This window comes from Spinacia oleracea, chromosome 6 (genome assembly GCF_020520425.1).
Source record: "Spinacia oleracea cultivar Varoflay chromosome 6, BTI_SOV_V1, whole genome shotgun sequence".
Classification (NCBI taxonomy): domain Eukaryota; kingdom Viridiplantae; phylum Streptophyta; class Magnoliopsida; order Caryophyllales; family Amaranthaceae; genus Spinacia; species Spinacia oleracea.
In genome coordinates this window covers 84,607,381-84,623,832 of record NC_079492.1, presented here as the reverse complement: position 1 = coordinate 84,623,832, position 16,452 = coordinate 84,607,381, and the positions used below count along the sequence as shown (strand labels likewise).

Here is a 16,452-nt window from a genome sequence, read left to right as displayed (position 1 = left end):
GCACAGAGATAATGATCCAGAGGGGTGAATATTCCACTTAGCCTCGTTTGTTTCATTGGAAAACGATTTTCAACGCAAAAGACGTATTCTTTTGACTCTTTTTTTACAAAAAAAAATTATAAAAGGGAAATTACAAGGAAAGGAGAGGATGGATGGGAGGAGAGAAAAAGGAATGTAAGAAAGTAGAGAGGAAAATTTGGCATTCCAACTTGTTATTTCATTATATAAAACATAGATGGAACGTGCCAAGTGCTCGAAGCATTTTCAGATCAAACTTCTGGGCAGGGGCGGACCCAGAAACTTATGAATGGGGTCAAAAAAAAATTATGATTTGCTTTCTAATTTTTCATATTTGCTCTTTATAGAGGGTTAAGGTTGAGAGGTAAGTACTCGAAATATTAAAAACGCATAAGTAAAATATGTGGAGGATTTATATATGAACTTTAATTTTGGATTTTCATAGCAATAAAACTCAACACCTAATCCAAATTGCAAACAATAACTTGGCGCGATTTCAATTTAAAATGAAAAAAATGAGTTTTTCATACTTTGAATGAGATTTACTTTATTACAATAATTACCACTAGAAGTATATCTTATGAAAAATACAAAATATTTTTGAAGAAAAAATAACATTACTATTTTTTTATTTTTTTGTAAAAGCAAAATCATAAACCATTCTAGAAAAAAAAAAGCGATGAAGAAAAAAAATAAACATAAAGAATTTAGATGATCAACAAAGGGGACAAGTAAAAGACAAAAAAAATAAATGGAAAAAAATAATCTCTAACTTGCTTATAAGGGTTTGAACCTTGGTTACATGGGAACCATAATATTCACAGAACCATTATGCTTCAAGTACATTTCATTGGTATTAGTGTAAGTTAATTATACATAACTTAACTATTTCAAGTGTAATTTATTACCCTAATATTAATTTTACAGTTTTTTTTTTCAAAAATAATGGGGGTCCCTTTGGACCCCTCTAGAGGTACGTAGGTCCGCCCCTGCTTCTGGGCAAGACTTTCATGCCCTACAGTTAGAGCTCGTTGAAGGGCAAGTTTCTTCAGGCTGATCAGCATGTCCTGTTAACATCGTATAGACACCGAGTCAATAATAAAATTCTGGGTACAAATTAAGCATCAAGGAAATATTACCTTACGTTTTATCAATGAGATTCATATTTATAAACGTTAAGGGGTAAATGATTCATACTTCCTCCGTCTTTTAATACTCGCAATGTTTGTTAGTTTCACGCATGTCAATGCACAACTTTGATCATTTATATCTTAAATTCTCTTTATGCAAAAATTATAAATAGTTGATATTTTGAAAATATACATTGAGATGAATCTAACAAGATCCCACATGACTATGTTTTATCTTATATAAAAAACACTACGAATAATCAAAGTAGATTATATGAATAGTGGTAAAAGTCCAAACGTTACGAGTATTAAAAGATGGAGGAAGTATATAATATCAGCTAGCCACAACGAAATCATAAAATGTTTGAAAACAATAGCTTTCTGCAGTAGTCAGATCAATCTTTACATAGGTGAACCCAACAAATAGTTGCAGATCCTTAATGAATATGCAGACCTAAATTACTACAGAAAAGCCCCTTTTCGCACTGGCACCACATTGAAAATTGTGCTACTGGACTTGGTGCTAGTTAGCTACTTAGCTAGTGTAGAAAAACATGACATGGATATCTAAATGCTTCTAGATTTTAGAGAGAGAAATAAACAGCATTATAGTAAGTAAAGACAATTTCAAAACAATTAGTTTATTCTGCTTGACTTTAAAAACCTGAATCTGTTAATTGCCACCAACTAAGCTCGTCTGTCCTAAATACTATAACTTCAATTGTTTCACTAATTTGATGTGTTGCAAGATCCATTATCCCAAAATCAAAATGACGACCAATTTAATTTGTTTTTCAGCAAAGTAATCAACAGGAAGGTTATGATGGTGAGCATTAACAAATGCCGACAGCGGGAGATTTTATTTTACGAGGAGCGACACAACAGAAGTATCTGCTATGTCGCTCTCTTTAGTATCTATCTCTCAAGAATTAAAGATTTCAGCAACACAACTCTATTACAATTTCAAAAAAAGTTCCTTGATTCAAGAGACATCAAGAAATCCCAAGTCCCATGAAACAAAAGGGAAGGTTACATTAGAAAGCTTTTAACAAGTTAACCAAAGGTAGGCAGTGGCGGAGCCAGGATTCCACGGATGGTGGGTCACCATTCTACGCCACTCACCATACAATCATAAATCAATGTTTAAATTAAAAAAATATTAATACTTAAAAAAAATCTGATTTTGAGAAGAATTATGTGAGGAGAAGATTGTTGCTCACTTGCTTGATGTGGAGGAATATTTTGTTCACTTGCTTGAGGCGAGGGAGGATTTTGTGGAGGAGGAGGGGGATTTTGTGGAGGAAGATGATCTTGTGTAGGAGGATGATCTTGTTGAGGAGGCGTTTTTTTAAGAAAAAAACTAGAAATATCTTGTGTTTTCTTCCTTTTCATTATGAAAATTAAGTCACAAATACAATCAAGTACTCCCTCCATTCCTTTTTGTTCTTCCCATTTCCTTTTTTAGCATTTCTTTTTGTTTTTCCCCTACTGAATCTTTACTATTTTTGGCCATAGTTTTTTTACCAATTTACCCTAAGATTCCCCACTATTTACCAAAAATACCCTAAGATTCTACCCTTTCCCACCCACTTTTACCCCACCCACCTTATTTAATTATTTAACCTAACCCTATCCCCCCTCCCTTTATTACCCGTCCCTTTCTCATTCTGATTTCACTCTCTCACCTCTGATTTCTCTCTCTCTCATTCTGATTTCTCTCTCTCACCTCTTCGGATCTCTCTCTCTCTCTTATTTCACTCTCTCTCTCTCTCTTAAAATCCCTCCCCTGTTTTTGAGAAAACCCTAGGTTTTCCGCCTCTGATCTGGGTTTTCCTCTCCAAATCTCACAAATCTGAAACGTTTTCGCCGAAAAACTTTCATAAAAATTACTCGGATTCATTTTCCGATCAGATCCCCTCTATTTTTGTCCCCTTTTTGGTCCCTAATCGTCGCTGATCTTTGTTTTTCTGGTACGTTATGGGTTCTTCTTTGTCTAGAACTCGAGGTGATTCTGGGGTGGGAACTACTGGTCAAAGAATCCCCGATTCCAACTGTGATTGGGGATCCAAGTGCAACTGTCCCAATAACGAGCATTCCTACTCCGCCGAATATAAAAACAATCTGTATTTGGCCCAAAAAGAAAATACGAGTACTCGAAACTATTTGGAAGAATGGTTTCGGAAGAGGTAAGTGGAGCCAGGAGAGGAGGTTGAGTCAAAATATGACGATCGGAAACCCACTCCCTCAGATCTGCGTTTTTTCGGTGAAGGAGATTCCGATGAGGTATTACTTTTGATTTTTTGCGATTTATTTAGGGTTAGTGATGTCGGTTTTATTAAAATGGTTTGATGATTGTTTGCATGTCTAAAAAAGTGGGATTTGATAAATGTTGGATTTATTTGGAGTATTGTTCATTAAACTCGGATTATTTTTTGGATAAGTTGCTCTGATTTCCCATTGCATGTGTTAAAAATGCAGATCTGGTATTATTTCGAATTTTTTGGGAATTTTTTGGAGATTTGTTGGATTCATTCGGGCTTTTTATGTTATTCTTTGCTCTGTTTTCTCATTGCATGTTGTTAAAATTGAGTTCTGATTTTATTTTGTGCTCTGTTTTTTCATTGCATGTTGTTAAAATTGAGTTCTGATTTTATTTTGTGCTCTGTTTTTTCATTGCATGTTGTTAAAATTGAGTTCTGATTTTATTTGGAGATATTTGGAAATTATTTGAAGAAAATCGGAATATTCATGTGTTTTGTTGATCTGTTTTCCCATTGCATGTGGTTAAAAATGGGATCTGGATGTATTTGGGATATTATTTGACATTTTTTGGGTAAAAATGGGATCTGGATGTATTCGGAAAATTAGTTGGATTTTAATGGAATTATTGTGTGATTTGCTCTCATTTATCTCATTGCATGTGGTAACCATGGTGATCTGAAATTATTTGGAACTTTATTTTGAGTTGTTTGATTAAATCTGATTTTAATTCATGGTCCCCTGTTATTTTATGATGGCACTAATCACGTTGTTTGTCCCCTATTGATTGCAAGGAACCAAGTGGGTCTGATTCATTTGATCTGGTGTATGTTGGAGAGTGTGAAAATGAGAATGGTGATGCTGTTGGGTCTCCAGGACAACTTTCATCTGGTTATCCCTCCTCAAAGAAAGGAGGAATAACCAAAAAATCGGCTTCAGCATCTGATGATGCTTAGATAAGTCTGTCTCCTTTCTCCCTTTTTTCATTTTATTGAATGCTGGCTAGCTGTGGAGTCATAAGGTGGATGCCAACAACTGTGATCTGTTGTTGGCCAGGGGTGTTGTTGTTTGGATGATGATGTTGTGATTAGTTGTATGGATGTTGATGTTAGATAATGATGTTATGATATTGATATTGATAATGATGATTGGATGATGGTGTTTCCATATGGTTATGAAATTTTGTGGAATGTTGTCTGTGTGATGAACATGATTTGATGGCTTAATGTCCCCTGTTTTATGGTATGTTTTGTGTATGATAAATATGATGCTTTGGTGAGTATGAGATTTGATCAGTATAACTATGTTTTGGATTAGTAAAGGCATGAAATGAATATAATTTGGGGATAGGGTTTGAGTTATTTCAGTCCTCTCAGTGTGGCCTGGTGTTGAATGCTTAATGTCCAAGCATGTCCCTTTAGGATACAGTAATGTCCCTTTATTTATTGTGATCGATGATGAGTCTTTTTATTGCTGAGGAACAAGTCTTACTAACCACAAATGCTCGTGCTGCCATTAGTATCAGTAATGATATTTCTCGGGCGCTAAGTGTTTGTGGTTTGGAGTTGTTTCAATGATGCTTGGGGACATTCTGAGATCAATATTAGGAGGTTTGTGATCTTCAATGATGTGATTGTTGATATTCTGAGATCTTTGTTTTGATAATTGTCCTTTAACTTCTTTTGTCGAACGGAGTGAATGTCATTTCACACAATGGAATGTGAATATCAATCATTCCGTTCGCAGAAGAATGTTAAAGATATGATAGTATTGAAACTACTTGATCAATGATGTGTGTCAATATGTCTGAGAAATGAAACCCTACATGTTAATGATCTGTTTAATGCTTCATGTCCCATGAATCAGTGGAGGTCTATGATGAGTCTTTCATTTGATGAGGTTCAAACCCTATGTTTTGATCAGTTCATGGTGATCTGATGCATTGTTGATTGTTATTGTTATGCTTGATCTGTGATGAGTCTTTCATTTGCTGAGACTCAAACCCAATGTTCCAATAACACTTGTGCACCATTAGCATCATTGATGCTCTTCCGGAGCTAAGTGTTAGGGGATAGGGTTTGTGTCAATGATGCTTGGGGACATTCTGAGATCTTATGTCATGTTTGACAGGAGAGGCAATTCATGTCTTGCAAAACATGTATAATGTGTTTCTGATATTCAATGATGTTAGTGTTGATATTCTGTGATGTATGTGTTGATAACCTGAGATATTTGATTCTAAACATGTCCTTCACCACCAATTACCAAAGGGAATACAGATCATGTCACATCATTGATTGATCTAGTATCCCCTTTGGTGAATTGGTGGTGAGGTTGTAAATCATTTAGAAACAAATCTGTCAATGATGTAAAACAACTTAACTGAGATTCAATGATGTTGCCTTGTTCATTGCTTCCTTGTTTTTGCTGCTTTGTTCTTGTTTCCTTGTCCATTACATCTTTTGGCACATCGGCATCCAATTGGGAAGAATTTCCATCTGAAAATGATGTGATATACATTCTTTCCATTTGGATGCCGATGTGTTTAGAGATGTGATGTGTTAAAGTTGTGTACTTATGCCTTGTGATCTGTGATGAGTCTTCATTTTATGAGTGTCAAACCCTATGTTTTTCAATCAAACTCATGCACCATTAGCATCCATGATGTTTTTCAGGAGCTAAGTTTAATTGGAAAGGGTTTGATTCAATGACTTTTGGGGACATTCTGAGATAATTATGATTCTTTGTTTATGTGAGGCATATTTCATGTGTTATCAATGATGAATTGATTGTTTTTGTCAAAATTACATCTTTTGACGCATCGGTTTCAAAATGGGAATAATTTCCATCTGAAAATGATGTGATATTATTATTTATTTCCATTTTGAAGCCGATGTGTTTAGAGTTGTGATATTGCAAATGCTGCCTTGTTCTTAATAACTCAATGCTGCCTTGTTTATAGTGTTGCCAATGCTGCCTTACCTCTTGTGCCTTGTTCTTTTTCTGCCAATGCTGCCTTGTTCTTGTTATGTACTCATTTGATATTTATTGCCTTGCCTTGATTACTCTACATTGATGTGAATAAGAATGATGGAAAAAAACTTTACTAAACTTAAACATGAGATTCATTCATTGATGCTTCCAAAAGATATGCTTACAAAATGTTTTGCCTACATGTTATGCTTGCATTTAAGCTTACAAAAGTGACACATTGGTTTTACTTGTCAATTTAAAAACATGTCCCCAAAACACAAAAAGTTATCTAATTGTTTTCACCTTGCTTCACTGGTTTGCTTTCCATTCATCATAGAGTTGCATGCATTCATTAACTGCCCATATAGGTGCCTTGACTTGCTCTGGCAGTCTGCCTTCATCTTCTAAAATCTTCTTCTTGTTGTGTGGAAGTTGGTAATCATTGTTGCCTTTGTGTTTTAGAATCTCATTAGAAACAAACTGTAATGTCATCCACACATTAGACAATGTCTTAGGATGCAACTCATTAAAAGAATCATACACTGCTCCACTTAAGTCCTCCACAGTTTTAGGCATTTTCTTGTGCATAAGTGATTGTATTGACCTGAAAAATCCCAAGTCCAAGATGTTGCAATCTGGACTGTTTGCTGGCTGTTGAGTCAACACAAAAGTGAACCCATCTTGTTTGTAGTGTAGTTGCCATTCAGGATCATTTTGCAATATATGTGCCTTTGCATTATCTTGAATGATATAGATGACCTTTTCCCCTTCATGTGGTGGCCACTTTGCCTTGATTGCTGGAATTAGCATGTTGATCATCATTGCCCTTGTTTCAATTTGATTCACAGACTTCACTGGCTTTGTTTCAATGGTCCCCTTTACTCTGTTTTTTGATGTCCTCTTGGCTGCAACTGCATTTGTGAATGGAAATATGCCTATTTTACCATCAAATTCACAATTCCCATTTTCACCCCACCTTGGTCTGGCTACTGCTGCCATGAACATGAATTTTGGTATCTTGGTTCTTGAACTTGCACTTCTATGTGGATAGGGTTCATTGTTTGCAAGATAAACTCTCTGGTTTTTTTGAGTCAAATAAAACCACTTCTCATCAATATGAATGAAGTCATACATGCTGTAATATGTTGGTTCTTGTGGTATAGTGTAATCCATTATTAGTCTGAGTACCCACCTCATCCTTGCCATTTTGCATGCATCTGAAATGCCTGGATGCAAGGGACTTGAGTGTGGCTTAATAATTTTCCTCTTGATGAGCCTCCATACTGTTGTTGGTCCCAAATTGAGCATTCTTGCAAGATCTACAATGCATGTTCTGTCCCCCATGGCTATTTGTGCAATAGAGTCATATGTGACTTGAACCTTTTTCCTGCCACACTTGTGATACTTACTTTCCACCACATATGAATTCATTGCTGCCTTCTGCTTCTTTGCTTTGTCCCATATTGACCCTATGGTTTTTCTGTTGTAATCAAATTCTATGGCTGCATCCCTTATTGTCCCAAACAAAAGAGTTTCTGAATCTGGAATTTTTCTATTCAGCAGGTACACCAAAATTTCAAGCTTCAATTCATTATTTATTCTAGGAGTCCTAGGCTTATGATGATCTGTTCTGGGTGTTGCTGTTTGATGATGAATTGGTGATGCATTTTCTGATGGTGGTGGAAAGTTCAAATCAAAAAGAAATGGTACCTCTTGAAAGTTGGTAGTTTGCTGCTGCCCTTCCCCTTCTACTTCTAGTACTTGCTGTACATATTCAGTGCTGTTTGGTACATCTTCATTAAACCCAATGTCCCCAAAATCAGCAGCAGTATTTTGAGAAGCTTGTACCAAGTCAGCAGCATCATCACCTACCTCTGAGTCAGAATCGGAGTTAATGCCATCGCCTTCATCATCAGAAAATCCGAGGAAATCGTCATCCTCTTGATCTGAAGCCATTAAGTCCCCTGTTTTTTTGCTATTTAATGCTGAATTGAGGAAGAAATTTTGGTGTTTTCCTTGTATTTATTGAACTTGGTAAAAGTCAGATTTTGGTCTTTTGTGGGGGGAAAGTGACCCTATTTATAAAGGGAATTCACTATGTCAACCCCTCAAAAATTTGGAGGGAAATTAAAAATCCCCTATTTTTTTATTTGGGGGGAAAATTTGGAGGGAAAACTGAAATCAATTGTTTGGGCTTAATTTCCAGCCAAAAAAAACGTGAGTCATTGTATGATTAAATCTGATTGGTCCATGTAACATCTGATGGGTCCCCATACCCCATGTGACTGAAATTTTTTGCTGATTTCTTTCATTACTTTAATAAAATATCTACTTTTCTCCCTATTAATTAAATACTTTCTCTCTCTTTACTTTATTCAATTTCTTACACCCAATCATTATTCTTACACCCAATCATTACTCATATCCCAATACAAACCAAGATTCAGTTTTCTTAAACCACACCCAACATTCTTTAGGGGAAGAACAAAAGGGAATGGAGGGAGTACTTAACATTGAAACAATATATAAATCCTAAATCAACAAATTCCTAAATCAACAAATTCCTAAATCAACTATTTAAATATCAAAATCAACAAATTCCTAATTCCTCAACAATTCAATTCAACTCAACAATTCAACAATTCCTCAACAATTCAATTCAATTCAACAATTCAATTCCTCACAAATTCAATTCAATTCTTAATTCCTCAACAATTCAATTCCTAATTCCTCAACAATTTAATTCAATTCCTAATTCCTCAAAAATTCAATTCAATTCAACAATTCAATTCAATTCAATTCCTAATTCCTCAACAATTCAATTCAATTCAAAAATTCAATTCAATTCAAAAATTCAATTCAATTCAAAAATTCAATTCAACACAAATTCCCAAATATCACCATTCACAAATATCACAATATACAAACAATATGTAAATAATCCAAATTCACAAATTCACAAATATCACAATTTACAAATTATCAACGTATTACAATTCACAAAAATTCACAAATCAAAATTCAATTATTATCAATAGTTTAAAATTTATAGGTTCAGTAATTAAAAATTTAATGTTTAATAATTAAAATTATATATTTTATACGGTTATACCTCAAAATCGGTCCTCGCCTCCTCCGCTCCTCGACGGCAGCAGTGCTCGACGGCTCCTCCTCCTCGAGTCCTCGCCTCCTCCGCTCCTCGAGTCCTCGGTGGCTCGGCTAGTCGCTCCTCCTCCTCTTCCTCGATGCTCGACGCTGCTCGAGTGCTCGGTTCCTCTTCCCTGTGAGTCCGCGACCACGGTGCCTCCGACTTGGTTCTGCTGCGGATTACGGGATCTGGGTTCGGTCACTTCGGTGGTCGGATGACCTGGTGGGCCGGTGGGCGGTGGCTGCGGCCTGCGTGACTGCGTCGAATAGAGAGGGAGGCAGGGAGAAGTTTTAGGTTTTCTGTTTTGATTTGGATGCTGCTACACTGCTTGCTTGCTTTCCGCGTTTCTGGGTTTTCAAAATTAATTTTTTTTTTTTTTAATATTAGTGGGTCACGTGACCTAGGTTGCCCAAGCCTAGGTCCGCCACTGAAGGTAGGAGTGTCCAGAAAACTTATAATATAAGTTTAGAAAGTTATTATGAGAATGGACTTCTAATTAATGGGCTCACTATGAGACTGCATATCCTTTCTAACCACCTTTCACTACAACACGACCAAAAGTTAACAAAACAAACTGAAGGCTCCTTCGGCTTTTGCTATGCACCCCTTCTACAATGTTTTATCTACCACACCCCTACTATAGATTTGTAATTCTGTAAACACAAATTTACAAGCATATGAGCAAGTATATTGAGCATAAGACTTCTAGTTCTTTAACAAGAGAAGATGAACATTTCTGTTAATCTATTTATATTATTGCTATAAGGAACTTCCAGGTCACCGATTTCTATACTTCTAATTTGGCAGGTATTATCCATTTTGAAGACAATGACAATTTAAAAGAAGTTACTTGATTATGACTCAACTAGGAGTAGGATGCTCTACTAGTAAATGATGCAAAAGCCATAGGAATCAGAGGGGGGGTTAGTATCAGTGGAGCGCAACAGTGCAGCCTTATGAAAACAAGATCAGCATGAATTAGTTGCCATCATAACTTGATTCACACTTATGAATCAAATTACCGTGCATCAGGCATAACTTTCGAATAGTTGCAACCACCTTTTCTCAACTTACAGGTGAACATCAATAGACGAAATAATAATCACAAAAATAATACAGAAGTTCCTGACAGTATTGATTAGTGAACTCCTACTGTGCAAAACCAAGTACTTCACATATTAAACGGGCAACTGTTATGATATTTATGTTGGTTAGATAAACTGTAGGTTATCATTAAAAAAACACACTAAGTGATTGTCCACCCAGTACAGGACATGGTCAAAAAACATATCATGCCCCCAAAGTCACTTAAAAGTTTCACAAGCCAAAAATCTTAGACAATATCAACCTCTCAATCTTATAACCAAGCCTGATCCTATCTGCAAAATCATAGGCACAAGGCTGTTTCCGGACTAGCAGTAAAGTGCTATGCGCCAACTATACAAGCTCCTCGGAAATAAAAGAACAAAAGGTCTTGCGCGCACAAGGTGTACAATAAATTTATTGTACACCAAGATAACTTTTACCCATTTTTTTGTAACTTTAACCTAGTTTTGATTAACTTTTATATTAGTAAAAATGTTGATAGAAATGATTAAATGATTAATTTTATACATTATTAGTGGTTTTGAACAAATATGTTTTTACTGAAATGAAAAAATTTATCAATAAAAAATAGATAACTTTTACATAAATAAGCTTAACTTTTAAACATTTTGAGTTAACTTTTTTGTAAATAAGAATTTTTTAAATATCAGATAAATTAAATTCCAAATTTTAAAACAAAGCATCCAAGCTCCTCTTTTAAAGCACCAAAACGTCTTTCGTTCTACCGGATAGAACTTCACTTAAGTACCAAAAAGGAAGCTCCTAGATCTGGAAAGTAGGAAATGAATGAATATCTATCATCACATGTTTGTCTGGATTAAAAAAAGAAAAGGGGAGGCGATAAGAGAAGAGAGATGGGTAGATGATTCAAATAAATCAGCTAGCCACAATTAAACTCAATCTGTGCTATTCGGACTTTCATTTTATCTCAATACCCGTGTCAGACCCTCCACGCCCCGGCATGGGTATGGGCATTCCAACTCTTCATTAGTCTGACTCATGGACACACTCGTGTCCGTCACAAATACCCGAGTCCTATTAACATAGAACTCAACAACTTCAAAGTATTTGATACACTACATAAGCAACACAAGTGAAAGACTTCAGTCATCTGATCACAAAGCACGGACATTGCCCACAAGTAAGGTTGAGCTTACTAGTTCGGACTCGGACAGTGAACAAAGCCATCTGACATCTTCAGGATGATTATCTCCAATGAATTTGATCTCATCCATACAAAAAATAGCCCTTATCGCCGACGATTACGAGTTTTGCGACCACAAAAACTATAAATATAAACAAAAGCAATAAAAGAATTAACAGTTTTACATGAATTAGATTAAACATCAACAACAAAAAAAAGTTCTAATTCCATAAATATATTTTTATAAGTTTGGACATTGAAAAGAAGAATTGGAAGAAAGAATCATCGAAATCCCCAATACAATAAAAAGAAGCAACACAATTACCTATAATGTGCTACTCTCACTATTCCAGCGAAATCCAATGTCCTCTGTCGTCCGCCCTCACCAGCCAGCAGTGACTGGTATCCTCCACCGTCCGATTACCGTCAGCAGCTACCGCAACCGTTTCTGTTGCTGCTGTTGTCGTCGTTGATATTTTTTCTTTTTGGTCTTTGTCAATGTTGTCTTTCGCAAATCGTGCGTGGGCTGTGGGCCAGCCCATCTGATTGATTTACTAATTCACAAAATTAGGGCTTATCCTATCCTACCGCAATTTTTTGGCTGCCCTCGGGTACAGCCAAGCTGGCTGTACCCCTAATCAAACGACGTCGTGTGATGCGGGTACAGCCAGCGCTGGCTGTACCCCCCGAAAACGACGTCGTTCAGCGTATTTTTATCCCCTTCCTGAGTTTCCTAAGTTTTCTAACCCTTTTTTTTTTGTTTCTTCTTTTTCAAGTTGCGATATATCTTGTTCTTAGGGTTTATTTCGATTTTTTCTCTCCTATTTTCTCTCTCCTCTGTTTCCATGGAGCTCGCAGTTATGGAAAATTCTGAAGCTCTTTTCGAATCTAATTCTGGAATTTTAAGTACATTGATGTCAGAACGTAAGTTTATATTTTTATTATTTTCATTTATTTGTTTTGATTTCAATGTTTTTGGTTTTGATTGTTTTCGATTTTATATTTTGATTTTGGATAAAATGTGTTTAGAATTTTGTTATTTTTCGTGTTTTCGCTGGATATTTCGATTTTGATTTGTTTCTTTGTTTTTGTTTTCTGCAGATTTTCTTATTTTTTTGCAATTGTACGTTATTTTTTGTTCGATTTTTATTCATAATTTTATTTATTATCAATGTATATAATGTTAATGAATTTTTAGCTCAGATCTTATGAACATTATATATTTTGATAAAATACATATTATGTTATGAATTTTTGAATTGTTTTGTCCCAAAAGAAAATATTGTTCATTGTTTACTTATAACATTCTTAACAAATATATGAATATTCAGTTCAAGGAAATTGAACATTGTCTACAACAATAATGAACATTTTATTGAATGACTTTGAATGTTACATATATTAGTAATGAACATTGCATTGAAATATATTGAATATTTTTTATTTAGATAATGAACATTGTATTGTATTATATTGAACTTTCTATTAAGAGTTATTGATCATTACCTATGTTACAATGAACATTTAATTCAAGTATTTTATCATTATTTATAATTTATAATGAACATTTTATTTAATGATTTTGAATATTACCTATGTTCGTAATTACCATTTTATTTAAGTACATTGAACAACACCTAATTAAGCAATGGACATTCTATTTTTAACATTACTATTTTAATATTGAATATTTTATTTAAGGATATTGAACATTTCAATTTTCCATTGTTAGTTATTATTGAAATTGATCATTCACTATTTTAACATTGAACAATCACTAGTTTAACATTGAACATTTCTTCCTTTCGCAGTGAATAAGGAAGTAAGTCTTTTTGTTGAAGGGTCAGAATCTATGTTAATGATGAAGGAAGTTAAAAATGAAGACGAAGCTTATGATTTGTATAATGAATATGCTTTTAGTAAAGGTTTTGGTATTAGGGTTGGGAAAGGTCGGAAGCGTCAAAACAGTGAATTTTATACTATGAAACGGTTCTTGTGTAGCTGTGAAGGGGTTAAAGATGAAAAAAGGAAGAGAACAAGGTCTTATGCTAGATTGGATACGCGTACTGGGTGTACTGCTTTTGTTCAGTTTTCTATTGGTAAAGATGGTGTATGGATGGTTGTGAATCATAATATGATTCATAATCATGCTATGGTTCCTCTAAATAAGAGGCATTTGATAAGATCACAAAGGAAGGTTAGTAAGGAGGCTCTTTACTTTATGTCTACTTTAAAAGCTAGTGGTGTTAAAGTGTCTGATACCTTGAGGGTTTTGAGGAAAGAAGTAGGCGGATCACCTATGGTCGGTTTTACAGCTAGTGATGCTTATAATGCTTTATCACGTGCAAAAGCTAATAAACTTGAAGGTCATGACTGTCATCAGTTAATCAAGTATTTTTCTCAGAGAAATTCCAGTGAAGAAGGTTTTTATTATGACTTTGAGCTTAGTGAAGAAGAGGGACTTTTAAGTTTCTTTTGGCGTGATGGTCGGATGAAGAGAGATTATGATTATTTTGGGGATTTATTGGTTTTTGATACTACTTATAGGACCAATAAATATGATATGATTTGTCACTAGTAGAAAATTATTTATTTGCTGCCATGACTTAGCGGCGTTAATTTGAGAACGCCTCTAACTAAATGACAAAGTAGATGAATTAGGTGAAAAAAGATTCCTTTGCGGCGTTATCTTGAATTATGACGCCTCAAACCATTTTAGTTTGCCGCGTCATCACGTTTAACGCCGCAAAGTGTTGTCCCAACAAACATATTCACCAAGCGTTTAGCTTCTTTCTTTTGCTTCTCGTCCTTTCACAAAACCACATTCTTCTTCCTTCAACCTCATCTCCACCATCGTCGTCTGTCCTTCGCCTCATCTCCACCACCGAATTCACCGGGAAAGTGAAGCTTCAGATTCATCTACGCCGTCACTATCCTTCGACCTCATCTCCACTACTACTGTTCTTCCTTAAGGTAAATTATGCTTCCTCTGACTCCTCCTCATCCTTGCCGTTTATTCGGTTCAATTACTCTATTCCCCTCGTTTCAGTCTCTCAATTAACATGAATTGTGTATGAGTTATCGAATCTCTCTTGCTCTCTCCTCTCCTCTCCTATCTCCACCGAAAATGTAAACCCTAATTATCAAATTCAAATTTTGGCTTAGAAGAACCTTAAAATTGCTTCAAATTTGAGGTAAGGTAATTTCGTATGTCTAATTTCTTTTGCAAATTTGATGTTTAGTTGAGGTGCTTCGAAGAAAGAAGATCACAAATTTAAGAAAAACACAAGTTTTATTCCAGTAAGACATAATTTTTCTTGCTGAAATTCTACTAATTTTGTTAATTTTACTTTAATTGTTGAATTGTTTATTTATATTTTCTGGGTTTGATTTGAAATTAGTGCAGAAATGATGGAGGCTGTTGCAACCTCAAGTGTTAGAAGATAATTCAGGAGGTGAATTTTTGAATTAAATTTATTGATTTGTTGTGGTCTAAAAAAACATGGAGGTTGTTCTGCTATCTTTAGTCTCATTTTCAGAAACAATATTGCTGCATGAAATTAAATTCGTGTCATTCTAGGTCAGTTTAGGGTTGAATTAGATGCGTGTCATGCTAGGTAGTGTGTCCACATGGACTGAATTTGTTCTTGGGTTACATTTGGCTATGACTTAGTTTTAGACTTCACTATAAATGCAGTGGTTATTGAGAGCAAAATAGAACATTAACTGTACCTTCTAATTAACTGGGCAAATGGATGGAAGCAAACAAAGAACCAAATAAGGTGGTAAATAAGTTAAACATTTCTTCTAAAATTCAAACAAGAAAACAAATACTCTGCCTATTACTTTATATAAACTACCATTAAGCAATAAAAGACTGAAAGAATCAGGTTAGAATAAATTGAAGAGTATCAGTGTAGCTGGTCTTTCCAACTAATTAATGGATGTGGTGAAAATCGTATATGTATAATCCAGACATACCATTTTTTTTACCTATATCTCATTGTACAGCAAAATATCACAGTTCTGTACTCTTCTAAATTTATAACAGTATTGCGTCGTCTTGATGTGTATGAGTAGATGTCTGATGCTGCTGCCCTTCTCAGAGTTATCTGTTGAGCTGGTTTTTCTGGTTTATTTTCAACATGGATGTCGTTGGAGAAGGCTTGTGTTTCTTATTCGAGGTTTTGTTTATTTTTCTTCTCCAATCGCTTAATTTAGGAGATTGGTAACACCTCTATGGAACAAACAAATCTTTTATATACTTATTAGGTAACCCGAAATTAGCTACTGGTTAACTTTAACAGATGGGATGATCCTCTGTGGTAGAAAAAATTGGGATGGAACTGGTGGCAACAACCATGCTGTCGAGCATTACAATGAGACAAAATACCCACTTGCTGTGAAGCTTGGCACATTAACTGCTGATCTAGAAGCTGCAGGTAGTGTTCCTGTTAGTTATTAAGTGTCTCATACAACAGCATGATATTTTATTTTATTTATTTTCTGCACTTATGTTTCAAAATTGTCATCTACTTCTGTCCTTTGTCTGTCCTTTCTTCGTGTGAGTAGTATCATCTTCCAGAATAAAGAACTAAGGATGCCATATTTATGATTCATTGCTTTTTCTGATTGCCATTTGTTTTTTCATTTGATTGCATAGTGTATGATGG

General features: G+C 35.0%; 1 protein-coding gene and 1 long non-coding RNA gene across 3 annotated transcripts; one reads left to right on the top strand and one right to left on the bottom strand.

The window, feature by feature from the left end:
- Positions 1 to 770: 770 nt before the first annotated feature.
- On the bottom strand, positions 771 to 12,445 carry LOC110781284 (uncharacterized). 2 transcript variants are annotated; one of them, XR_008923867.1, is made up of 4 exons: positions 12,105 to 12,445; positions 11,793 to 11,921; positions 9,493 to 10,181; positions 771 to 1,085 (listed from the first exon to the last, which is right to left on the bottom strand). It is a non-coding gene; the product is annotated as an uncharacterized lncRNA (long non-coding RNA). The 2 variants fall into 2 exon arrangements; XR_008923868.1 differs by having other exon boundaries at positions 9,493 to 9,784; positions 12,105 to 12,415.
- A 179-nt stretch (positions 12,446 to 12,624) lies between these two features.
- LOC110806235 (protein FAR1-RELATED SEQUENCE 5-like) lies at positions 12,625 to 14,357 on the top strand. The gene is made up of 2 exons (XM_056832422.1): positions 12,625 to 12,703; positions 13,591 to 14,357. The coding sequence occupies exons 1-2, from the start codon at positions 12,625 to 12,627 to the stop codon at positions 14,355 to 14,357; spliced, it is 846 nt and encodes a 281-aa protein (XP_056688400.1).
- The last annotated feature ends 2,095 nt before the right edge of the window (positions 14,358 to 16,452 follow it).

Excerpts from the sequence above, each read along its gene's own strand:
- LOC110806235 (XM_056832422.1), top strand. The coding sequence starts at position 12,625 with ATGGAGCTCGCAGTTATGGAAAATTCTGAAGCTCTTTTCGAATCTAAT. Across the intron at positions 12,704-13,590 it reads AAGTACATTGATGTCAGAAC|TGAATAAGGAAGTAAGTCTT; the intron begins GTAAGTTTATAT and ends TTCCTTTCGCAG.